The sequence below is a fragment of the Dipteris shenzhenensis genome, chromosome 13 (genome assembly GCF_047967505.1).
Source record: "Dipteris shenzhenensis isolate YYH24624 ecotype China chromosome 13, Dip_SZ_1.0, whole genome shotgun sequence".
Classification (NCBI taxonomy): domain Eukaryota; kingdom Viridiplantae; phylum Streptophyta; class Polypodiopsida; order Gleicheniales; family Dipteridaceae; genus Dipteris; species Dipteris shenzhenensis.
The window spans coordinates 22496018-22523776 of record NC_141608.1 but is presented as its reverse complement, the minus strand read 5'-3'; the positions used below and the strand labels follow the sequence as shown (position 1 = coordinate 22523776).

General features: G+C 42.2%; 1 protein-coding gene across 1 annotated transcript in view; it reads right to left on the bottom strand.

The window, feature by feature from the left end:
* Positions 1-4082, bottom strand: part of ALDH5F1 (aldehyde dehydrogenase 5F1) — a 266167-nt gene extending 262085 nt beyond the window's left edge. The window contains exon 1 of the mRNA XM_087383488.1: positions 3760-4082. Within this exon, the coding sequence (XP_087239614.1) occupies positions 3760-3825 (66 nt within the window). The 5' untranslated portion in view covers positions 3826-4082. The remainder of the gene's footprint in view (positions 1-3759) is intronic.
* Between the last annotated feature and the right edge of the window lie 23677 nt (positions 4083-27759).

The following is a 27759-nucleotide window of genomic DNA, read 5'->3' as shown; positions in this document are numbered from 1 at the left end:
ACACACACACACATATGGTATAGTGGATACAATATGCCAGATGCAAATGCACGCAAGTGCTCCCATCCTAGCATAATCTAACAATTCCTTCCGTTGATTGAAGCCTTGGCTCCAATAGCCAATAGCCTCAACAATACAATACCAAGACGAGACTCATTTCAAGATAAAGGACTAACATCCAACTCACACAACCTATCTCAAGTTTTGTACCCCATACGAATACACACACACACAGGGAAAAAAGTCAAACTAGCGTAATATGAGCACCAAGCTTTCTCCCAATCCCAAGAGTCGCACCCTCCTCCTGCGGCTCTAGCACGCAGATCTCTCGTCCAACTGCCTCTGATTCTCTTTTCATCTCCTCAAAACAGCCCGATCCTGGCAGCCATGCCTTTCCCCAACTATTTTTGGATCAACACCATCTATAGCTGTCGGTTTTGCATGCGATCTCTTCTCAACATAACATGCACCAGACTTTATTTCATGCTACAAAACTATACATACAGTGCTGATAGAAACATCAGTTCAAATGAAAATAACCTAACTAGCGAGGCCTAGCAAGTAAAATAAAAACCAAAACCTACATGACAATGATATGATGTTCTGTCTAAATTGTAATGCTAGTGGCCCCATTTTAGGTCCCCCTTTTTTGCTTTTCAGTGCTCTGCTTTCCTTTCATGCTTAGATAGACCCTTCTTATTAAGAAAAAGAGAACCGTCATGAACATACCTTGAATACGAAACCTTCTAATCAAAACAGCCAAAGCAATTTAAGTAAGGAAGCCCAATAAAACCATACAAGCTGGTCCATGGTTAAATAAGAGTAACCACTAAGGTCAAATCGAACATAAGGATCAGCAATTGTAACTAGAAGAAAGCAAAATCCAGGCATGTGATGCCAGGAAACCCAAGCAATAGGCCATGCTCTCTTGCTCCCAAGTCTTTTAAATAAGCAAGAAAGGGAGCCCTCATGAGCTCAGCTTCTTATATAGATGCCTTTTAGCACATATCCATTGGCACTTGGCAGCCCAGCATTTGCAGATGCTGGTTGGAGAGATGTGCACCCTTCCCAATCCTCCCATACTAGGGGAGGACGATCCTCGCATGTCACACAACAAATATTGACTCAGCTGTCTCATCTACGTCGAGGTAGATCTAGAACAAACACGAGCCTGGAGAAGTTCCAGGACACACAATCCCACTTTAAAGTGTTGAACCATAAGCATTGCCTCAAGCGGCACGTTATATGGGTAAATGAGAACCTTACAAGGAACCACTACTCCCAAACCTAAAGGAGCTTGAGGTACTTAGGAATGCGAAAAGGAGGGGAAGAATGCCTACAAGAGAGATGGAAAAGTTATCATTACATACAGGGGAGGAAAGAACACATAGGGACTTGAGACCCTCATGATCAAAATATGGAGCGTGGAGGGATGGTCCTTGGACAAGGCCATTACATACAGACATATTTATAGCATTGGAGATATGGGAGCATGAAAAGAATGAAGCCCCAGAAATACAAGGGTTTTCAATAGTATCAATATGGAACACAAAAAAACACAAAGGAGGACTTAGTCTGGTGGGATAGCATGTTACATCAGCTAAGGATGGGGAAAAATAGCCAAGATAATAAAGGACGATCCACGTAAACAGTATATGTGGTTAGAGATAGCAGTAAAATAAGCAAGCATCCATCTAGAAGCATGTTATTTTGCACCTCCTCAATCCAGCCGTCCACAAATGCAACAGCAATATGTCAGGGAAGACCCTCTTATGCATTTGAGAGAGGACATATCCAGATTCTCTAAAGACCATGCAATTATTTTGGCATATACATATTTTTGCTAAAGTATATGTGAGCATATACATTGCATTCTACAATGAGTACTATGTTTTCATATAAAACAAACATAAAACTTTAATGTGCGTAATGCTATTTTGAAAACCACCTGTAATGATCATTGCTCCTCTTAATATGAATAACACAAGAATTTCCCATATGATCATTTCTCTTAAGAGTTTTGCTCTATGTTGTATAGGTGATGCAACCAGCTCAACAAGATTGTATATTCCACAAAGGAGGGGACAGCAAGGTGGCAAAATAAAACTACATAACAATTATGGTAAGTAGCGTAATGGCTAAACTACACGGCACCATCATTGAGTAAAGAATCAGCAAACTGAGAGCCACAAGGAATAGGGAACCATCCCTGTAGACTTCAAGAAAGCTTACGACACAGTTCCCCTAAAAAGCTATGGGAGAGACTAGAAAATATCCAAGTCTCCCAAGTACTCAAAGAAGCCACATTCCGACTATACAAGAGGGTTTTGTCGATTAGATGAGAGCACATCAATACACATCCTATGAATGTTCTTTCATGCATGTTGGATCAAAGCATGGTGAAAGAATAAAAGGTTATCTTTCTTTATGGACGCCATGGATTGCCTTGTGTCTTACGTAGATATAGTATGAAAGTGACAAATGGCCTGCATGTCATGGTTGTCACAAGTGAGGCCTGCTTTCACGTATTTTGATTAAGACACACAGAAGCGACACGATAATCCAATAGTCACGTGTCATGGTTGATACAGGTGAGGGTCTACTTGCATAAGGTGAAAGCGCGATGAGGCTTAAACGTTGGACACAATATGAGAGCCAGCTTGTGGACAAAGACACTTATGTCTAGATAGCATATTGTGAAGCTCAGGTCTGGATGGGCATAACGTGGAGAAGGTCTTGAATAAGTTCCACCCTTTGCCTCTCTCACTTAAGGCTAGTATATCATGGTATTATACAAGCAAAGGCAGCCTATGATTCTTTGATAAAGGAGAGAAGAGAAACTCGGATTGAATTTTCTCAAATCTAGGATTCACAAATCGGGAATAGATTTGATCTAACCTTATAACATGCCTTGGAAAGTAAGTCAATGATGGTCCCAAGTGGATAGGTTACTTGAGGGGTAGTTTATAGTGTATGGGAATCTAGAAAATACTGTTGGCAGATGCACCAGAATTCTTGGGTATTGGAAGTAAAAACCTCGACCAAAATTTTGATTGATATATGTTGTTAAACTTTTCTTAAGATGAAGTGTATAATTTCAAAATATAAAAACATCTGCTTAAGGAAAGCTTTTTTTTTTTTAATAGTCAAAGTCTTATGACCATTTTCTTTAAGAAGAATGGATATTTTCAGATATATTGGCCAATCTTTTGTAAAGCTGATTACTTTATTTGGGCCAGTATACAGCTGCACTCTTGAGTGTAAGTGAAGATAAAGTTGACCATAGTATTGGACAATTTGTTTTAGAGGCTCTCTTGGATGGGAGAACTTGGGAGTATTTTTATTAAATGGTGGAGTATTCGTGTATATGGCTCTTAGGACACAGCCTGCAGAGAGGGGACGATATGTCCATCTTGCAAATCATGTAGCACAGGCCATAGATGGTCAAAAGCATGCACGCGTTATGATGTCAAATGAAAATGAGGAGTGCATTAAAAATTGGTATTTACCTTCGAAAGGGCCTGATTTATATTAGCGTAATTGCGAACCGAAAACGAAAGTTGGCAACAGGTGTGCCAGAAGAGACGATGACAAAGAAGAAGCATGGTCTTTGCTCCGGAATAATTTTACTTTCTTGCAGGTGCAACTCGAAATTAAAGAGTCGATCGAAAGCAGCATACTGTCTATGGGAAAACATGCACCGCACAAGAAACAAAAAAAAACTATAGGAAAAAATTATTCACTGATGAACCGTGGCACCTGTGTAGCTGACCTCCCTCGCGAGCAGGGCAAGCAAGCAAGGGTGCGCAGGGCGGCTTGCAACATCGGAACGTTGAGCTGGATCTTCAATTTCAACAGGGAAGAATCGCTAGATAGCTCACTCTTAAGGGAGCTACGGCCAGATCAGCAGGCGTACGGAATCCACAGTAGATTCTCCACGTGTCTATATAAATACGAAACCTACAAGCGATCACGTGCGCGATAATGGCTTGTAAATTCTCTTAAAGAGTTTTGTAAATTCTTGAAGGCCGCCTAAGTTCTAACGCGTGTCCACACAATACATTTTTCTCAACAAATCACGGAGCTACGGCAAGATCAGCCCGTATGAGGGATTCACCGTAGCGTCCCCACGTGTCCATAGAAATACAAAACCCAAAAGGAAAATTTAACAGATTTTGAGAAAATATTTTTAACATGTGCAAATGAAAATGTTGCAAGTTCATTGTATTTAGTTCACAGGTCTTCTGTGAACTCTAAGTCTAGCCCAAGTTTCCTTTGTTTGAGGCATGGGGAGGCCATGTGGTTCGATCATAATCGTAGACGTATAGCTCATATTCCCTCCTTAGAAGTAGTGTGATACGAGTAAGGAGTGCTACAGTGGAGAGTTGGATTCTCTAAATTTCCACGTGTAAATGTTTTTGTACATAAGGTTGCTCAGGTCAAGGTAAATTTAATCATAAGCTCTCTAAATAAAACTATTAGGTGTGTTATATACATAAGTTATGTGCTAAGTCACAATCAATAATTGACCTTTGGAATTGACTACATTCAACAATAAGCTCTTTAAAGATTGTAAGGCGGCTTCACATTGAGATGCAAAACTGATGATACCATAAATGGGACGAGTGCTTCAGAGACCTAACTCCTATCTCCAATGTAACACTGATGATACCATAAATTGGACGAGTGCTTCAGAGACCTGAATCCTATCTCATGTTGACTTGCTGTGTCTAGCAATTAGGGTTGTGATCACAACATCTCCCAACCACTTCTTCTGTTGTGAAGAAGAAGTTTGTGCTCTCCTACTACTTACAACCAACTCGTCTCATGAGTCTAGACTTGAGTCAAGTAACCTCATGTACGATGGTGCCCCTCTGGACTGTATAATCAATGACTTTTCCCATATTGTGTATGCATCGGTGAAAAAAAAAGTGATATTTTCCTCGAATCTCTTAGCTTCTAGGGCATTGTATGAAGACCTGTTTCTCTATTTCCACCACTTGTGTGTCACAAATGGGACAAAGCCTCAAATCGTGAAAGTCTCATGTGTTGCAATCTCACTTCCTACCTTGATATGGAATATGTAGGATGAGGTCCTAAGCTAGTTCACGGTCATCCGGTCGCATGAGAAAGGTGGATGCATAGGGTACCCTTGTGCCTCAATAAAGCCATTTTCACTCCAATGAAGGAAGTGTTCTCTATAGAAGACTATCTTTGTTGCATGTGGTAGAGGGAGGTTACTCCTATCCTATAGATGTATACTTTCCATACGTTATACCGGATGATTTGATGTATACTTTCAAATTGGGAATGCTATAATATTCTCTTTCTTAGAACTCTTGATACTGGTCATGGCTATCAAAAGTGAGGGGATACCATCTGTACAAGAGGGCATCTAGTGAGTAATGATATAGCAATAAATGATTAATAGACATGCCTTGTATCGAAACCATTTGAAGATACGTGCATACTAGCATTGCTTGTCTCCCTTAACTGCAAGTTGAATATGCCATGACAAAGTACTGGCATTATGTCTTGGGCAATAAGTTTATTATCATTAAGCTTTACTAATCATCAAGATCTCAAATACTTGCTGAACAAACGCACGCTTGGGGGCAGACTGAGTAGGTGGATACTTCTGTTTCAAGAGTTGGACTTAAACATCCTAGTGAGAGCAGAACGATTGCATCAACTTGCAAATCACTTGTCAAGGATCTCCTCAGGTGAAGCAGCCACAAGAGTTGATGATGACCTTCCAGATGCGGGCCTCTTCCGTGTGGGTGTCATATTACCAAAAGATGATTGTCTGTTTGCGGTGGACTGCTTCCCACCATGGTATGCAAACATTGTACATTTGTTGTCCACAAGTCAGCTCCCCAAAAATGAAATTGGGAAAGTTCTTATGTAAACTAGCAATCAACACCCAAGTTGAGTACTCTGCAGGCCTATCCATCCACTTAAGTTGATCCCATGTAGAATTCACATAACAGGAAGGCTGTTAGTCCTTGGGGGACCTCTTTTAAGACCTCAAAAAAAGTTAAGATAGTAGATGCACAAGTAGAGACAACAAGTGGCCACGAAGTCAACACCACTAATGAAACAAATGTTATGCAACAATACTTGAGATAGAAATGGTCAACATAATGTCAAGATTTTGGCATGTTGCATTAACAAGATGGAGCTGTGTGTTGAGGGTGCCCCAACCCTCAGTCACCTAGCCACTCCAAGAGTCCTCATCCCCTTAAAAGGATCCACGGTAATACGTTTTCTACTACACAAGGCTTTATCTGCCTTCCACATTAGGCTGCCCCTAGTTTGTATGTGGGATTAAGCCTATTGTGCAATTGCCACATGTCATTGAGGGGTGAGGTTCCATCTGTGCACTCATGATTGCACATACCCCAACACACAATGTATGCATTGAACTAGGGAGATACACAATGAAAGGCAAAGGGTGCCTTGGTGTGCAAGCAACACAATAATTGGTGGAGGTGTTACAACTTTGGTTACAACTTTGTGATACAACTTTGTGTTACGATTCCTACATGCAGAGAGAGAAGCAAGGAGACCACCCTAGTAGAGCTCCCAAATGAAGACATGCCAACACAACTCAAAAGCTAATAGAATTTTCAATCTTTGGCAACACAATGCTAGTTAGCTAGAACACCAGCGCTAAAGATGCATTACCCACGGTCCACAAAGGGTGATGTCAGGTAAATGTTGGGAAATTTTAATATAGAAAGAGTATTTCATGTGTGGGTTGGAACAACCCTAAACTAACTGTGCAAACTAGGATTATAGAGTTGTGTTGTGAGTGTGGCAAGGTGTGTAATTCTGATATATTGTGATAGATATGGAAAGGGATATGTGTGAGACAGTGATGCAGATGTGAAGCTCTAAGCAATATGTGTGCTACACTTTGTATAACCTATATAAGGCTCATGTTGATAACGCTATAATAAGATATAGTTTCTCATGCACTTGAACTGTAGTTAGGATTGATCTTGTTAATGCTTTCCCCAATTCTAGCTTATAATTGTATCAAAGCCTTCTATTCATTCTACCAATGCTATGGCAACAAGGTCCATAAGCACAATCTAGAGCAACGGCAAAGTTCCAGGGTAATTTTCTTGTGCAAATGCCTTAAGATAAGCACCGACAAATTGTTGGCAAGGCCTAGAGCTTGTAATATCTTGAGCTTGATAGATGGTATGATGAATCTAAAAAGATGAGGATAGCAAAAATCCTCTCTAGAAAATATTCAATCATACTTGCAAAATCAAGATCTAGAGAGAGAAATACTAAAACTGGAGAGAGACTAAAATCCTACATTTATAGAGGTCCCGTAGAGACCCGAAGAGGTCTCCTACAAAAGAGGTCCCACCCTTGAGGTTCCTACAAAAAGTGTAGAGACTCTTACGCAAGAAGTCTCCTACAAAAGAGGTCCCACTGAGAAGCCTTCTACAAATCGTGTAGAGACCAACATGTACACATCTCTCTCAATGAAAAGAAGCTCCCACTCTTTGGAGTTCAATGCTCAAGTTCACCTATGTGTTCGTGTGATTGATCTCCATTGCATTCATGTTCTCATACACTATTGCCTTCTAGCATGCCCTTGCCCTTGCACTCCCTACCCTTGTAGTCCTTGCTCCCATCTCCTCCTCCTCCTTCCTTTTCCCTTCTCCTCCTCCCTCCTCCTCCTCCTCCTCCTTCCTCCATCCTGCTCCTCCTTCTGCCCTTGATCGTCCTCCTCAACCCCTTACCCCTTGAAGTCATGAAGGAGACTAGCTCTCCACTCCTTAACCTTGAACTCTTCCTAAACCTTGCAACCCTTTCTAGACCTCGAACTTCTAGTTAGCCTTCTCAACCCTTTCCCCTTCTACACCCTGCAACCCCCTTCTAAACCCTTGAACAAACGTACAAGTGAGAGTCTCCATCCATTGTTGTGATCAAGCTTTCTTTCTCACCTACGCTCATGGAAGCTGCTTTCCACACTTTAGCCTACACCTCTCACCAAAATGCAATCCGAGGACCTATGCTACACTTGTGAACACCTATGCTACAATGAGCAACGACATGACTGTAGGGGACAAACACCCTCCAAACCTGGACCTGGGAGAGATATTGACAACATTTTGGCATCATTGCTGGGGAGGTTAGTGCCTCAAGTAAAAGCAGCGCACTTATTTGCATGTGTGAGAAAGAAGGTGCATTAAAAAACCATCCAAGATACATCTCTCAAGGGAAAGGAGTGTTAAAATGCTTCTAATTAGTGCTATATGATGAGATTTACATCCTAAATAAAGGTGACTTACATAAGCACATTAATCCACTAATCACAAAAATTAACCTTTAAGCACCCCACACCATATAAAAGTAGCATCCCCCCCTCATTTCTTTCCCCTCACTTTTGAAGTCACCTCCATCTCCAAGTTCCGTTAAGCCTCCAAATTTTCCGTCCACCTCCACGTTCCATCCACCATCTCTAGCACCACCACCACTTTTCTCTCAAGATTCTCCCCTCCATCCCCAACCTTCCATCCACCCTCTCCATCCCCACCACCACCACTTTTTCCTTCAAGCTCCTCCTCTCCATCCCCTCCCGCCACCACTTTTTCCATCCATCTTCTCCCCTCCACCCTCCATTTTCTGTCTGCCATCCTCCACTTTTCATCCACCTTTTCTTTTTGGGGACAAAAAAAGAGTGATTACATTATTATAATGAAACTTCATACATCCAAAATGCTATCCTTGTCAGGATAGACTAGAGTCCATCTATTATCATAAGTTGTTTTGAGACCACAAAAGATGGCAGCACCCTACATCTGAACCTCAATAGTGACTGAAAGAAGAAAAATAAGCTGATAGTTTAGTCCTTCCTATATGAACATGAGGGGACCTGAAAAGAAAACCCTTGAGCATCAGCATCCTGAGCAATGGTGATAGCAGCAAACTGAGAACCAACACCTTGCGCAAGGTCAGTAAAGATGTCTTGTCCAACATGACTCTGAGAAACATCACCCTGAAGAGAGGATTCAGCAAGAGTCTAAGCAGTAACGAGAAGGTTTATCATGAGAAACATTTAAAGTGCATTTTTTGATGTGATCAGCAAGGTCCTTGGTTACCCTGGTGTGTTTCAAATTATAAGCACTTATGTTGAAGGCAAGCCTCCTTCTCTCCTATCCCACCATGACATAAACAAAGCATCAGTAAGCATCATATAATCATTAAACTGGAAATTGTTTCTAGATATCCAAATGAACCACAAAGCATGAGATTTGATTTAGAACCATATCTCCTACTTGGTCTTGAAGGCATCTCCCAATAAAATAGCTTTTCAGTTTAGTAGTTCCCCGACTTCTATTTGAATGTATTTCCACACATTTCTAGCATGAGGGCAAGCAATAAAGAGGTAGAAAATATATTATTTCACACCAAGATATCTTCTGCATTTGCCATCTCCTCTCCCTATAATGAGACCCCTTGCATTGGTCCACATAGCTTTGTGAAGTATAATCCAAGCTAGGCATGACATTTTCTTAGGTACCTTCTGGTTCCACAACTTCCCAAAAAAGTCATACTATTTGTCTATGCATTTAGAATTCTAAATCTATCCTCAATATCAAAAGATGGGGTGGGGATTGGAAGAATTGAAGCACTTCCAACCTAGCTAAATTCCCTATGATATATCAAGAAAGTACCTCCTTTCCACTATGTGTTACCTTGCTAGAGATCTTTTTTTTTTTTCCAAAAAAGAGACTTCTATTAAGTAAGAAAGAAGCCCACTAGAGCAAGCTCTGTGTAGAATTACACCATGCTAAGCATGTAATAAAAACACCTCAGAGGAATGAGGTAGAAAGAAACCAAGGCTAAGGTTGAAAATGCCATCTTAACCCTGTAGAAGTCTCAACAAAGAAGGGAGAGTCTCTCCAATGTCAATCCTTGCTAGAGATCTAACCTACTCATAATCCATAATTGACACTGATTGCTTAAATCAAACTCCCTTTTAATCTCTTGCCAAGTTTTCCATTTGAATTGCTCCTTATTCCATAGTTGCCCCCAAGTTTGAAGCCCTTTTTAAATATAAGGCTGGCTAGAAGGATTTGTTCATCATTAAGTTGGGCATTTCTAAAAATACTGGACACCCAGACACAGTCAACAACCATAAAGGCTCCCTTGCCAGTGAATTACAAAAGGTCTTTACTACTTTAAAATATTTTCAAATGTATCGCTAGAGAGGACTCTTTGGTTTTGCAGGGCTCAGGATTGCAAAGAGCAGAAAGAATAGGGTAGTTTTTCCATTTTGGAGCTTTGATTGGTCTAGCTAGCCTCATGTTTCTTAAAAGGAGTTGAGCCTAATCACAATCTACATTCATTATGGCTTTAATCACCCATGTAGGAGAAAGTTTTTTTGCAGCTAGGACTATGTCGATCACTCCTAGGTCACCTTCTTCCTTAGTCTTGGTACAATACCTTGGATATTCTAGAATTTCCTCCCCAGAGAAAAGATTTGCAGATCCCAATGAATCTGTCCAGTCCAGCAAGATAAATAGAAAAGGGAGATAGGGTAAATGTAATGGTTGAGCACCAACCTTTTGCCTGCAAGATTGGCTTGACAACCCCTCCATTTGTCCACCCTCTTTTAAAATCTCTCCATAAACCAATCCCATCTTTGTTTCATAGATATATCAAATCCTGTGGGAATCCCAAGCAATCTGAAAATAGTACCCTTATTAATGATATGGCATTCCATTTCTTCTAAAATTTCATGTTCATCCCCTTTAGAGTGAATATTCTATCTTTGAGTGATTAATTTAGGAACTAGAGGCCTTACAAAAGATATCTAGACACTTCATAGTGCATTCAACATCCTGAGTTGTATTTCTAGATGTAAGGGTTGAATCATCAACAAATGTTGGCATACTAGGTGTTTCTAGGTGTAAGGGCTGTATCATTAGCAAACTGTTGGCATACAAGCTGTTTGCTAGAAGTCAATTCTATGCCTCTAACTTTTTCTTCCTTTAAGCAACCACCCTAGAGCATTTGCTGTAATTGCAAATAGCAAAGGGGCATGCTTGTCTGCTTGATCTATTAAAATTCATGTCACCATTCACACATATTTTAGTAGAAGCATTGGTGAATAGAAGTTTCACATAAAAAACAAAGCAGGGGCCCAGCCCCATATCCTGCAAGGATTGAATGAGGAAATCCCACTCTAATATGTCATAAGCCTTGTCAAAGTCCACTTTGAGAAAACAAATATCTTTTTTAGTTTCTTTGGCATACTTACAGCCCTCCCAAATATTGATGATGGCCTCAAGAAGGTGATGTCCCTTAATGAGCCCTATTTGTTCCTATAGTATCCAATCATTCAATTATTTTGAAGCCTGAGAGCAAAGGCTTTTGCAAAAATCTTGTAGCTACGGTTAAGCATCGTTAGGGGCCTCTAGTTCTCAGGCTCATCCTTAGGCCCTTCTTCAGGAATGAGTTTATAACTTCCCCAATAATGTGTGATGGCAAAGCTCCATTTTTAAGGCTTTCTTGCCACAGTAAAAGAATATAAGGCCCAATCACATCCCGAAATTTCTTGTAGATCTCAATGGGGAGTCCATCTTCTCCAAGGGGTTTCCCCTTTGCCATAACAGCTACTACTTCTTTCAGTTCATCCAATGAGAGAGGTCTCTCTAGAAAAACCATATCATATTTCTAATCAAAGTTCTCTCTCACATGGCATAATTCCCTAGCCCTCTGGACCTCTTCATCTAGTATAAAAGAAGGAGGAGTAAGGTTTGGAAGTGATTCTGAATAAGATTTATGTTATCTATGACTAAAGTGTTGTTAGCCTTCCTTAGCAAAGGGATTTCTTCATTAGATCTCTTCCTTCTAATAAGTTTGAAAGTTTCTTTAGCAAGTCTATCCAACTTCCTTGCCCACCATTCTCTGAAGTAAATCTTGGTGTCATTTAGCCTCAGTTGTTCCTTCAGCCCATAAAAGAAGGGGAAAGAAAGGGCTTGAAAGGCTTGATTTGGTGCATTTAGACATATGTGGTCCCATGCCTACACGGTCATTAGGTGGGGCTGAATACTATGTGACATTCATTGATGATGCAACTAGGAAAGTGTGGGCTTATGCTATAGCTCGGAAGAGCGATGTGTTCCAGGTTTTTTAGAAATGGTTGGATTTGGTTGAAATTTAGTCAGGTAGAACACTTAAATGCCTATAGATTGACAATCGTGGAGAGTATCTCTCTCATGACACTATCAGCATTTTTGTGATACACATGGGATTAAGAGGGAGCTCATGTCACCTCGTACTCCAGAACAAAATTCAATTTGTGGAACAGATGAACTGCACCATTAAAGAAAGTTTGCAATGTATGCTTTCCAATGCAAGTCTTTCTTGTGGTTTTTGAGCTGAGGCCAACATGGGAAAAGGAAAGAAGGAGAAGGACAATGAAAAAGAGAAGCACAAGCAGTTAAAACTCGAGGATGTAAACAAGTGCTTCAACTAGAATGGGATTGGAGTGGATAGTATAACTGTATAAAAGAAATCCACCTCAACAACATATCCTTGATAGGGGGCTTGATATCAACCTCCTCTCCTGCTAGCATAGATTTGTCACCAGATTCATCACTCGTGTCACCGCCGTAGTCTCGATAGCAACATAGACGGGCCCACATTACTCCTCGTCCTTTCTCTCACCTCTCCCTCTCAGCCAACCACCTCTCCTAGCTCCGACTAGCATTACCTCACCACTTCCTCAATTATCCTCATACCTCACCTAGCTTACTCAATCGCCATTGAATATTCAACCTCACCCCCCTACGTTTGTACCACAACCTTTTCAGTTCAAGATCCCTTGAGGGCCCGAGTTTCCACAAGCTGACCCGCCAAATGTCTAGGAGCCTCTCCTCATGGAGGTGCACAGTATGAACCCGTGAGGTGGAGCTTACTTGATTTGCATAGTAGAAATCCCACTTCACTTAGGATCAGGCTCGTGTTATATAGGAACAGGAATCTTGGGTTATACAGGAGCATGTTGGGCTCATCCAAGGGCTCAAACAGGGCATTTTGCAGTGCCCAAAGGAGGTCACCGCCTTACATATAGCCCCAGGGAGAACACCAGTGGTGGAGGCATAGATTGCTAACATGTAATTTGTAATTAAGGAGACATCCAAATGGGTGGATGTGGATCTTGTTGCTAGTCATCGACTTTGATGACATAGGTATGTCATGAGTCTTAGCTGGCAAGCGAGATCTTATGGGCAGGCACTATCGGATTTGGGTAGAATGCATGATCTCATTATCTACAATAGTCTCAGGCGATAGCCCTCCTTAGGTGGTTTCACCTGCTTTTCACATGGGGGGAGGGGGGCTCCAACATAGTCGATTACAACAAGGAATCCCCTACCTTCGCCCTTCGTATCACTAACTTCATTGTTGCACCACCTCCTCCAAGAGCAAACCACATGTACCTCTTCTTCTACATCTCTACTCCCCGTCTAGCAATACCACATATACCACCAATCATTAACACCCACGACATACACTTTGACTGTAGTAAAGAAAGAGAGAGAGGAGGAGGAGGAGGAGGTGGGGGTAGAGTTAGTGGCAGGATCTAGAGAGAGTGTGTGGGGGGCGAGGGAACATGGGGTGGGAATGGAAGAGCGATGGTGGAGAGAGGAAGGGGGTGGCACAGAGAGGTTGGTGGTGGTGGTGGAGAGAGGATAAGGGTATGGTGGAGAGAGGAAGGGGGATGGTGGAGAGAGGAAGGGGGATGGTCGAGAGAAGACAAGGAGTGGTGTTGGTGGTGGAGGAGAGAGGAAGGGGGGGGTGGAGAGAGGAAGGGGGGTGTGGAGGAGAGAGGAAGGGAGGGAGAATAGATGAGGAAGGGTGGGGTGGAGGAGAGAGGAAGGGAGGTGGGAGGGATGGTGGAGAGAGGAAGGGAGTGAGAATGGAAGAGGGGTGTTTGAGAGAAGAATGGAAGAGGGGTGGTGGAGATAGAACAGGGGGTGGGAAAGAGAGAGGGGTGTGTGGAGGAAAAGATAAGGATAATGAGAAAGGGGTGGGGATGGACATAAAAAATAGAGGTGGAGGTGTCAAGGGGCTTGATGGCATTAAGGGGGGAGGATAACAAAAAATGGGGAAGGAGGAAAGAGGGTGATGAAAAATTAAAGAGGGGAGGGTATACCTTTAGTGCTTAATGGAATAGTGGCATGTTTGTGGAATGGAATGTGGGAGTGGAGGGTGGAGGGCAATGGAAGAAGTGGCAGAGGGGATGGGGAAGGTCAAAGGAAGGTGGGGGATGGAGAGGAGGAGCTTGACGGAAAAAGTGGTGGTGAAGGGGATGAAGAACGTGGATGAAATTCAAAATTTGGGAGTAGATGCTCAGGAGAAATCGTGAGGCTGGGAGATGGAGGACATTGTTGGAGAGGGTAGTGAGCTAGATGCACCTATGCTACTCTCCTTCCCCCTAGCTCAATGTGTATAGATGCTAGTATGGAGTTTAGGATGATGGAATATGTGACGAGATTCTGCACGGTTTGGGTGGATCTATCGGCCTTCTGTGAATATGACAAGACAAGAAGCCCAAGGGCCTGCTCCCCTTTTCTCTTCTTGATGACAACCTTGACATGGAAGGTGAAGCACTTTTCCCTTCATTGGCTAAAGACAAAGAGTTATGTTCTTTTTTTGTTGTTCCCAGATAGAATCTTCTCCCTCCACCACAGTGTTATGGATTTAGAGCGTTTAGTATTTGGGGAGGAAGAGGGGGACATTCACCTCCCTCTGATGCATTTGCGATGGCTAAAAATCCATGAAGTGGGTTCTTCTCCAGCCCCCAAGGATCACGTCCTCTTGCTCACACTTCCTATAGAGATTGGTCCTTAGCTACAAGACAGCTACACCAAGACGGTGTTGCTAGCTATCACCAACTCAAGGGAGGAAACAGCTTGCAAAGATAATCAAGTGAAAAGACTGATTCAAGTGCCAAGGATGCAAGCTTCAACAAAAGCCATCATTCCAATTGAAGGAGGAGCCGGTCGATATGGGACCACAAGGGATGATAGATTCAACGCAGGCACAGGTGACGAGGTCGGTGGAGCTCGACATGAAAATAGATCTAGAGGAGTACCAACAAGAGAGAGTCACACAGATGCTGAGCGGCGGGCTAAGAGGAGCCGAGGAGTATTCACCTCCAGTGAGAAAGAAGAGAAAGGATCGTTTCCCACAAACACTCAAGGAGCAGGGGAAAGTTTGAAACCAGCTACTGTAGAAGCATGCAAAGTTCTAGGTGAGAGTGAGTAACCTAATGAAGGTAAGAGTATCTTGGCTTTTCTTGATGACAAGCTGCTTACAAACTCAGTGAACTAGCTTAGCACCCATGCATTGGTAGGATATCTACCTGGCGTCAAACCCCCTATGGCCTTTATTGAAACATGGATTAAAACCAACTGGGTTAAGAAAGGGATGAACGTATTAAATGTCAGATTCCCAAAAAAAGGCTTCTTTGTATTTTTGTTTGAAAGGCTTGAAATGGCTGCCAGATCCTTGCAATATGGTCTTTGGACGATTAGGCATCATTCCCTATATCTGGAATGGTTGTCTAAGGAGTTTTCTCCTGATGCTCCTAGATGCACTAGAATCCCTATCTGGGTTGAGCTTCCTGACCTGCCTCTTTACCTTTGCAATCAATCTCCCTTCATATGCTATGGACTAGGAGAGGTGCTAGGAGTGGAACAAGAGAATTTTATTAACCCTAAAGAATACCCTCAGATTTGCATTAAGATTGATATTGCTGAGGAGTTTCCTAAAACTCTTGTTATCCTAAATAGAAATGGTAGCACATTTAGGGAGCAGCCTCTTCTTTACAAGAATTTACCCAATCCTTACTTCCTCTATGGGCTCTATAGCCATGTTGTAAAATATTGTCCCTTGAAGAGGAGTAAGCATAAGGAGGTTGTTGCTCCTACACAAAAGCATCCTAATATTTTGGAAAAATGGAATCCTAAGGCTCCAACAAGGTCTGGCACCTCTAGACAAGAAGGGATCCCTCCCAATATCTCCAAGAATACCTCAAAAAAAGGAAAGGAGGTAGTGTCTATCCCATCTACCTCTAAAAACACCTTTGAACCTCTTATGGAGAAAGAGACTAAGGAAGGAAATAGACAAATCCAAGGAACTGAGTATGATGTCATGATTGAAGCTAGATGGTCTAAGGAGTTTGTAGAGGATGTTAACAAAGATGATGCCATGGAAGGTGATGAGATAAGTGATGAAGACTCAGAAGAGGAACATGCCAAGGCTAGTCTAGAAAACAAGGAGGACACTAGTCATGGTAAAGCATTTACTGTGGTGCACAATAAAAGAAGAAAATACCAAGCTCTAGCAGCTTCGCCTTAGGTGAATATCCCTAACCCCAGGGCTAAAAAGGGGCGAAAAAAGAATGCTAGATAAATTTGTTACTTTCTTGACTTTTAATGTTAGGGGATTGACTGATCTTGGTAGAGGTGAGGAGATAGCTCATTGGTTGAGAGCTAATTCCCTCTCCCCTACTTTCCTAGCATTTCAAGAGGTCAAGATCCAGTTTTATGTGCTAGTCAACAACTAATGTCTGCTCAACCACATTAGTTTAAGACAATCACATAACTAGTGATTGAGTTGAAGCAGCCATGATTGCATGATGTTTCAACCACCGGGATGGTTTAGTAAAATAACAATATATTGCTATTTTATTGCAAAATATATTGTTGTTAATTTATGCTCAACCACGCCACCGGGCTGGACAACAATTAATGTTTGTTCAACCATGCTGGTTCAGGACAATCACATAATTGGCGATTGAGCTCAACCAGCCTATAATTGCATCCTATAATTGTATGATGTTCGAACCACTAGGCTTGTTGAGGACAATCACATTTAGTCCAAGCCTCGTTTAAGAAATGAAACAAGTAAACTATCCTAAAGCTCAATCACAAACAACCACCGGGCTAGTTTAGGCACCACTGACCTGCGTTGTATTAGCATGTGTATGATGTGTGCCTCAAACACCTTGCATACCATCTATCTTTTACGCGTGTCCTTTCTATTTGGAGAAACTCTCGTATTTGCAGGCCAAAACATCATCACTATAGTAATGAATTCCCCACTTAGGTTGTCTCTCCTTTTCTTGCATTCTGTTGAAGTCCACTGACTTCTTCAATTAGGATTATTCTGCATTGCATCTGCTCTACATTTAACCTCTAGAGCCACGTTGGTTCTTCTTATTTGACATCTTTGACATTGTGCGTCCAAGCCATTTCTCCTTTGTTTCAGGGGACACCAACATAGCTAATGTCACCCTCTTTGCAGCTAGTTGATCTAAGCTGTGCACCCTGTTCACTTTCTGTAGGCCATTTCTCAGGTTAGAGAGCATCGCCTCTTGGGTGTGCATCTCCTGAGGTGTTAGTAGGGTTGTTACTCTATGAACTTTAGGGTGTAGGCTAAAGCTTATAAAGACTCAAGACTGGTAATCACCAGAATGGCCTGATGTTGTTACCTTGAATGCTCCCACCAATCGTGACACCACAATTGGTGTTCTCTCCTTTGATGGTAATGATTGAATGCATGCACCACTTCTTACTTGTTGCTTTGCAAGGACTCTTCTTTCTTCTCATTGTTTCTCCCTTCGCGGATGCTGAAAAGTATCTTTCGTTGTCGTTTCGATACCGTGCCAACACTTTCCTCGACCCGCAATTTGTTCCTTGTGCCTTGACCTGGCTTTTTATCTTTCCTATCTCACAGCCTCTGTCTACTTCTCTCACAAACCATGGCAAGTTGCATGTTGCCATTGACGCCATGGTCACAATCAGCCCAGAATAGAACTAGAGAAGCTAGCTGGTTAGGCAAGCAACAAAGAATAGAAGACAACTTACCCTAAAGAAGACAATGGCAAACTAAAGTTTGCACAAGGTCATGTCGAGGTGCATGCGAGTTGTAGGGTGGGGGCATGCTGCAGGTACTTAATTTTCCAAGATTTGATGGGTGGGAGGTGTGAAATTTTGAAATTTGTGGGAGTAGAAAAATTTTCAACTGCCGATTTTTCCCCCTTCGACGATACACGCCAACAGAAATGGATATCCCAAATAAGTGCAATGTGGCAAAAAATGCTTCAACACACAAATAGGCCAAAGGGCACGCTATTGGGTGTGATGCTATGTATTATGAAATGCAATGAACTTTGGCATGCTTATGAGCCATATAGCAAGCAAGTGCACGGAAAAAGAAACAATTCAAAATTGTAAATAATGTTGGATTTATTAAAAGATCTTTGCACATGCACAAATTGCACTTTTTCAACTTCTTCCATTTTAGGGTGAATCTAGATACCAATACCAACAACTATCAATGTTTTAAGACCACCATGCAATAGTCCCACTAGTTTGGATTCTAATTTTTAAATCCGTTTTGGTTTTCAACAAATAAATTTTTTTTAATGGACTGTGCCCTTAAATGGGTATGCATCATGTTAGCACAACATTGGAGGTCCATTAAGCCAATCCTACTCCACCTCCACCGGTCGCGAAAACTATTACCTTTTCTAAAGACGAGTTGCAGCAGCTCAAGAAGGATGTAGAGATTAAATGCTCTACCACGTTGCTAACACGCATCTTCGGGTCTCACCCCTCTAGATCCCAAGCCAGAGATTGGATGCTTGCTGCTCTCCCCGCAGACCTCACTCCACGATTGTTAGATGTTCGTCTTCTGGGACGAGGGTTTCAGAGAAACTCAAATGCCGTACATAACCCAAACGGCATAAGAGTTTCATTCCATTCTGGCTCATGTGCCCCAACCTGCAATGCCACAAAGAAGTGCTTGGCTGCTCGGTTATTGCAACAACATGATCAAATACCCCTGATACATGTAAGGGATACAAAGTCCCACACTTGGCACCCCTAGCCAAAAGCATAGAGCCCTTCTGAATTTTCCAACTTTGAAAGCCAAAAGTGGTGTGAAAACCAGCATCATCTAGCTGACCCACTGAAATAAGACTCTTGGTCAGCTTAGGCACATGTCTCACATGTTTCAAAACAAATGCAGACCCATTTGCAAAAGAAAACTTTATGTCACCTGCTCCCACTATGTCACATGCATAGTCATTTCCAAGATGCACACAACCTGTCTTTCCACTATCATAAGTGGAGAACCATTCCCTATGGGGAGTAACATGGAATGAAGCACCAGAATCCAAAATCCAATCCTGGGAATATGCATCATCTGAAGTGGTAAGCAACTCTGCAGATAAAGTAGACATGAAGAGAACATCATTGTCACTATCATGTGTGACTGCATTGATCTCCTCGATCTTCACTTTTCCTTTGTCCTCCCTTGGACTCTCTTCCTTTTGATTTGCACCCCAATTTGCATTCTTTTTCTTATCCTTTTGCTCTCTTTTCAGCTTGTAGCAATCCTTTTTCATATGGCCCTTCTTGCCACAATGGTAACACTCAATGTTCCGTGCCTTGTATTTGCTACGTGACTTCACTCTTTCTTGGGACTTCCCCTTGAACTGTGATCTACCCCTTTGCACATTTAAGGCTGCATCCTGCTTGTTGCCATCCATAGACTTCCGCCTAATCTCCTTGGCCAACAAGCTACCCACAACATCATCAAATTTCAGTACTCCACCAGGTGCAGAGTTACTGACAGCTGTACGGAAGGTATCCCATGAGGATGGCAATGAACATAAGAGAAATATTGCCTTAGTCTCCGCATCAAAATTCATTTTTTGAGCCTGAAGCTGGCTGAAAATAATATTGAATTCATTCAAGTGAGAAGCAATGGAGACCCCTTCCTTCATTTGCAGCTCAAACAACCGCTTCATGAGGTAAACTTTATTAGAGGCAGTTTCCTTCTCATAAGTGGCACACAGTTTCTTCCACAAATCTTCCGTAGTCTGCTCATTTACTACTATGAAATAAACTGACTCTACAAGATGAAGTCTAATAGTAGACTTTGCTAATGCATCCAACTCATTCCAATCATCCTCAGACATATTTGCAGGCTTAGCTTCAATCCCTGCCAAGGGTTTAATTTGCTTCTTTTGAATAAGCACATCCCTTATCTATTCTTTCCACAAAGAAAAGTTTATCCCATCAAACTTTTTAATGTTGAAAAACTCCTTTTCAGACATGGAAGAGGATGCCATGATGCAAATAAAGCAAAATCCCAAATGCTAGTGCCTCAAGAGAGAATCACACCAAATACCAGGTGCACCCAAATGTGTATGCCACAATAGACTGAAATATCACAAAAAACTCAAAGCTTAAAGCATCAAAAGATGCATCTGACTCATGTGCATATACTATGCATCCATATGAGCAAATCTGGCCCAAAAGAAAATGCCAATAAGTGCCAAATGACTCAAGCATAAACACCGTCCACTGGCATATGCATCAATTATATCTCATCCAAGAGAGCATAGCACTATCAGTGCATCACCAACAATGTGTCAAAGCTGTCCCTCAGCATAAAATAGCATCCATGTGCAAAGCGTCCATAAAAAATAGCATCCCACAAGGCAATTTGGGCCTATCAGCGCATCTAACAAGGACCGCAATGCAGCCAAATGGCCTATAAATCATCCATTGCAACACAATGCAGACCACGAATGAGTGCACACTGCTCAAACTGCAACCAGAGTGATCTGCATAAGGTATGCTCAAGAAATCATAGTCCCACGGTAATGAGCGCTACTGAAAATAGAACCTGAGATGCTTCAAAACATGGGCGCCATTACATAATCGAACTCAGCAAGAAAATCTGCAAATATCTCTCTTCTGCCAGAACTCCAAAATCCCAACCGATGAGTGAGAAATGGGAGTCAATACTTATCCACTGCCATGTGGCATAAATCTAAGGTTTCAAAACCTTAGTATGAAAAATGCATAACAGAGAGACGAAATCGAATACATAGAGATTTATAACTCTGAAAATCCTCCACCGAATCACGCAAGAACTGATAGGTAGGGGTTTTTGGGCGTCCGGAACGCAATGGGACAAACGGTTTTGGAAACCGTGGTCTCAATCACTGGGTCCAACACACGGATTGAAAAACGTTTTTTGAAACAGAGCTGTTTGTAAACTCCACCGGAGTACGAATGATGAGCAACATAGAAGTTTTAGGACCTCTTGAGTCCACCGGAACTGACAGATCTGCAAATGGTTCCTCCAAACTTGAGTTCCAACACCCGGGCAAAAAACGTAGGAACTGACATAGTGACTCAGAAATCCAATGAAATGATCCCAGATTCAGGAATGAAGGTGTTTCCAGGCTCCTGAAGTAATGTGGACACCAAAAGCAAGCAATAGTTGCCTCTACAAGTCAATACGGAGTCTCTGTCATCGAACGGAACAGGGAAAAGCTCAAAAAACGACTTTTTCTTTGAAAGCTCTTAATAGGCTCTCAAAACCACTTCACAAAGCCAAAGTGACTTTTCCAAAGGTTCCTCCAAGGTCTCTGTACACTCGAATGGTACACTCGAATGCAAGTAAAGTCACCCACAAAGCTTCCCACAGAGCTTCTCCTTCCTCCCACAGAGCTGCTGAGCTTCAAGCATTCACGCACGCTCAGCTAGATCACCCGAGCTCTGATACCAGTTGAGAGTGCTCTCAACGGAAGCAAGAACGGAAGGAGAGAGAGAGACAAAAAGCCACACAAGTTTTGGTGGGTGCAGAACCACCCTAATCTTCTTTTTCATTCATTTATATATGTGTTTGAGTATTGTACATAACCGGGGTAAAGGCACAGTGACCTTTAACCCCCACAAGAAGGTGGCTATGGCACAAGAGGGAAGGGGGAGGGGGATGTACATGATAAGAGGAAATGAGGAGATAGAGACATCAAGGAAAGAGGGTCATAAGGAAGGATGGGAAATCAAAATGCTAGAATGATGGCTATACAAGAATGAGCATGTAAGGAAGGGGGCTCCTATCATAAATGCCTCCTCCCACATGCATGGTGTGGGTGGAGGCCTCTCCCAGTGGGCTTGGTGATGCACATCCTCAATAGCATGTGACAATTTCCTTCCCTCAAAAATCAAACCTTCTTATCCTAAGTCTATGGGGCCCTATGGTTCCATCTCAATATTATAATGCCTAGGAGGACAAGTGGAGGGTTGGCACAAAGATGCTTGCCACCTCATCCTACTTTTTCCCTTATAGAAATATTATTTCTTGGACTATACATCACCATCCCACATGGGACTAGCCCACATGGATGAGAAAGCCCAAGATCCGCTGACACCTCCACCAATTTAATACCACATATCCCCATATTATATATGCCATGGACTATGTACAACACACCTATGAGTCCTCTTACATAGAAGGGTGGCACATGGACTTGCCTTGCCACCTCGACCTTGGGCCCTTGCACACTACATTTTATGCTACTAATGCCACACACATTCACACTCCCATTTATTTATACTATTCACATTGGAAGTTTTTTGGCCTATAACTCTATGTGTGTGTGTGCGTGCACCCACCCTCACCTAGGGGGACACCACATGATGGGGGCAAGATATCCATTAGGTGGTGTCATTCCCTGCACCTCCAAAAAAGTCCAAAGATGAATCCTCTTATAAATGTTTGCAAAAGGGATTATATCGTAAGTACTTCCAAGTGGATATTTCTTTTATGATAATCAATTTGTTCAATGAAATTATACAAATAATAGATTTCCCATAACTATCTTGAAACAATCACGCACAAGGCACATCGATTGCATAGTAATGACAATTCCAACAAAAAGTAAAACTTGATGAATCTTATCCCCATGAAGGTAAAAATGTCACTCTTGAATCCCAAGATGTTTCAGGAAAATGTTTCAGCTTCCCTATATACATCTTTGTAGTAGAGAGAGGAAGAGCAACAAGGCATGAGGTTAACCCTAGTAAGGGTTAATGAGGTTTGGGTGCATGTGTGTGTTAACAAAAATAAATCTTCCAACATTGCACCTGAGAAGCTCAAATTAAATGGAAAAATTTCCTCATATTAAATGGAAAAAATTCCTCATATAAAGTTCATAAAGGTAGAGTACAAATTTGGCAGCAAATATGAGAGTGTTCTCAACAGAAGCAAGAATGGAAGAAGGAGAGAGAGAGACAGAGAGCCACACAAGTTTTGGTGGGTTCAGAACCACCCTAATCTTCTTTTTCATTCATTTATATATGTGTTTGAGTATTGTACATAATCGAGGTTAAGGCACAGTGACCTTTAACCCCCACAACCTTCCACTTAAAGGACAATGTGCCTTTAAGGGAGAATAACTAGTGAGCATACTATCCAATGCCCATCAATACACAACAATACTCAAATCGCTGACTAGGTAGACTCTTCGTCAGCATATCTACAGGGTTATCATCTGTATGAACCTTGACAAGCTCTATGCTCTTGTCCTCATGTACCTCCCTGATGAAATGGTACCTGACCTCAATGTGTTTGGTCTTTGCATGAAAGACCGGATTCCGTGCTAGCTGAATAGCACTCATGGAATCACCATGCAATGTCGGTACACCTGTATGAATCCCCAAATCTCCCACTAGCCGATCAAGCCATATAGCCTCCTTGCAACCCTCTGTGGCTGCAACTCAGCCTCTGTGGTAGACAAAGCAACGCACTTCTGTGCGCGAGACATCCACGACACTGCACCACCTACAAAGGTGAACACATAACCAGAAGTGGATCTCCTACTATCCACATGCCCTGCATAGTCTGAATCTGTGTACACAAGTACACGCATGTCTCCTTTACCAAAGCAAATGCACATCTCCTTGGTACCCTTCATGTACCTCATGATGCACTTAACTGCCTCCCAATGCCTCTTTCCTGGATTAGCCATATACCGGCTAACAACTCCCACTGCAAATGCAATGTCTGGTCTAGTAGCTATCATAGCATACATAAGACTCCCAACTGCTGATGCATAAGGAACCTTGGCCATCATGGCCCTCTCCTCATCTGATTTGGGACTATCTGTATGACTCAGTTTCACATATGGAGGCAATGGAGTACTCACTGCCTTCCCCCCCTCCATATTGAAATGCTGCAATACTTTTGTAACATACTCTTTTTGTGAAAGCCAAAGGAGTTTCCTACTCCGATCACACGTGATGCGCATACCAAGAATATGACCTGCAAATCCCAAATCCTTCATATCAAAGGCCTCATGCAACTGGGCCTTTAATGCATCTAGCCCATAAGTATTCTTGCTAGCCAATAGCATATCATCCACATATAGTGCCAGGATTATCAGGCTATTATCCTTAGCCCTTTTAGTGTAGAGGCAGTGATCAATTTCACTCCTTCTAAAACCCTGGGACCGAATGAAAGCATCAAACTTCTGATACCATTCTCTAGGCGCTTGCTTAAGACCATAGAGACTCTTCTTTAGCTTGCAAACTAAATGCTCTTTGCCCTTTTCTTCAAAGCCTTCCGGCTGCACCATGTAAATTTCCTCATGCAAATCCCCATGCAAGAAAGCTGTCTTGACATCCATTTGCATAAGCTCCATATCCTCTGATGCCACTAGTCCAAGCATGCATCTAAGTGTGGTCATTTTCACAACCGGAGAGAATATCTCATCAAAGTCCACACCCTTCTCTTGCTTGAACCCTTTAGCAACCAAACGGGCCTTGTACCTAGGCACATCATCACCTGTGACCTTCATTTTGTAGACCCATTTACATGGCAATGCTTTCTTTCCATGTGGCAAAGAAACCAAGTCCCAAGTCTTATTCTTCATAAGTGAACTCATCTCTGATTGCATAGCATACTCCCACTTGCGTTGATCCTCACACATCATAGCCTCTCTATAGCAAGAAGGTTCCCCGCAATCAGTAAGCATCACATAGTCTACCCTTGGAACAAACGTATAAGGCGGTCTAGACACTCTAGATGATTAGCTTGCTGTCCCACCTGCATATCAGCCACATTTGGCTCATCATTTCCACCAATAGATGATCCATCATCTACCCTTGATTGTATATTTGTGGGAGTACTTGGTGGTACCATTTCTTGCACATTTGGTGCATGGATAGCTTGCTGTCTATCAACATATGCAGGTGGATTCACATCCTGGAAAGTGATTCTCCTCATTTCCACATCCCTCATGGGTGTCTTATGCATCTTCTTCTCATTGAAGACCACATCATGGCTGCATATGATCTTCTTTGCTTCTGGATCCCAGAGACGATAGCCCATCTCTCCACTTTCACCATAACCCAGAAAGATGCATTTCCTAGACTTAGGATCTAGCTTCTTTCGAAGCTCTTTTGGCACATGTGCATATGCCTCACACCCAAATATACGCAAATGAGAGTAAGAGGGCTTCTTGCCACTCCATGCCTCTTCAGGAATACCACCATCCAAACTCTTGCTAGGTGATCTATTGATCACATGCACTGCAGTCTTCATTGCCTCAGCCCAAAAACCACCAGAAAGACTTGCATTGGAAAGCATGCATTGCAACCTTTCTTGAATGGTACGATTCATCTTTTCTGCAACTTGATTTTGCTCTGGAGTATGAGGGGATGTGAGCTCCCTCTTAATCCCACGTGTATCACAGAAATGCTGAAAGTCATAAGAGAGATACTCTCCACCATTGTCAGTCCGTAGGCATTTAAGCATTCTACCTGACTGATTCTCAACCAAGGCCAGCCATTTCTGAAATACCTGGAACACATCACTCTTCCGAGCTATAGCATAAGCCCACACTTTCCTAGTTGCATCATCAATGAATGTCACATAGTATTCAGCCCCACCTAATGACCGTGTAGGCATGGCACCGCATACATCTGAATGCACTAAATCAAGCTTTAAAAACTCTTTCTTTCCCCTTCTTTTATGGGTTGATTTAGTCTGCTTCTCATAGAGACAATGCTCACAAAATTCAAAATCAGAGAAACTCAAATGCGGTACATAATCCAAACGGCATAAGAGTTTCATTCCATTCTGGCTCATGTGCCCCAACCTGCAATGCCACAAAGAAGTGCTTGGCTGCTCGGTTATTGCAACAACATGATCAAATACCCCTGATACATGTAAGGGATACAAAGTCCCACACTTGGCACCCCTAGCCAAAAGCATAGAGCCCTTCTAAATTTTCCAACTTTGAAAGCCAAAAGTGGTGTGAAAACCAGCATCATCTAGCTGACCCACTGAAATAATACTCTTGGTCAGCTTAGGCACATGTCTCACATGTTTCAAAACAAATGCAGACCCATTTGCAAAAGAAAACTTTATGTCACCTGCTCCCACTATGTCACATGCATAGTCATTTCCAAGATGCACACAACCTATCTTTCCACTATCATAAGTGGAGAACCATTCCCTATGGGGAGTAACATGGAATGAAGCACCAGAATCCAAAATCCAATCCTGGGAATATGCATCATCTGAAGTGGTAAGCAACTCTGCAGATAAAGTAGACATGAAGAGAACATCATTGTCACTATCATGTGTGACTGCATTGATCTCCTCGATCTTCACTTTTCCTTTGTCCTCCCTTGGACTCTCTTCCTTTTGATTTGCATGCCAATTTGCATTCTTTTTCTTATCCTTTTGCTCTCTTTTCAGCTTATAGCAATCCTTTTTCATATGGCCCTTCTTGCCACAATGGTAACACTCAATGTTCCGTGCCCTGTATTTGCTACGTGACTTCACTCTTTCTTGGGACTTCCCCCTGAACTGTGATCTGCCCCTTTGCACATTTAAGGCTGCATCCTGCTTGTTGCCATCCATAGACTTCCGTCTAATCTCCTCGGCCAACAAGCTACCCACAACATCATCAAATTTCAGTACTCCACCAAGTGCAGAGTTACTGACAGCTGTACGGAAGGTATCCCATGAGGATGGCAATGAACATAAGAGAAATATTGCCTTAGTCTCCGCATCAAAATTCATTTTCTGAGCCTGAAGCTGGCTGAAAATAATATTGAATTCATTCAAGTGAGAAGCAATGGAGACCCCTTCCTTCATCTGCAGCTCAAACAACCTCTTCATGAGGTAAACTTCATTAGAGGCAGTTTCCTTCTCATAAGTGGCACACAGTTTCTTCCATAAATCTTCCGTAGTCTGCTCATTTACTACTGTGAAATAAACTGACTCTGCAAGATGAAGTCTAATAGTAGACTTTGCTAATGCATCCAACTCATTCCAATCATCCTCAGACATATTTGCAAACTTAGCTTCAATCCCTGCCAAGGGTTTAATTTGCTTCTTTTGAATAAGCACATCCCTTATTTGTTCTTTCCACAAAGAAAAGTTTGTCCCATCAAACTTTTTAATGCTGAAAAACTCCTTTTCAGACGTGGAAGAGGATGCCATGATGCAAATGAAACAAAATCCCAAATGCTAGTGCCTGCAAGAGAGAATCACACTAAATACTAGGTGCACCCAAATGTGTATGCCACAATAGTGTGAAATATCACCAAAACTCAAAGCTCAAAGCATCAAAAGATGCATCTGACTCATGTGCATATACTATGCATCCATATGAGCAAATCTGGCCCAAAAGAAAATGCCAATAAGTGCCAAATGACCTTAAGCATAAACACTGTCCACTGGCATATGCATCAATAATATCACATCCAAGAGAGCATAGCACTATCAGTGCATCACCTGCAATGTGTCAAAGCTGTCCCTCAGCATAAAATAGCATCCATGTGCAAAGCGTCCATAAAAAATAGCATCCCACAAGGCAATTTGGGCCTATCAGCG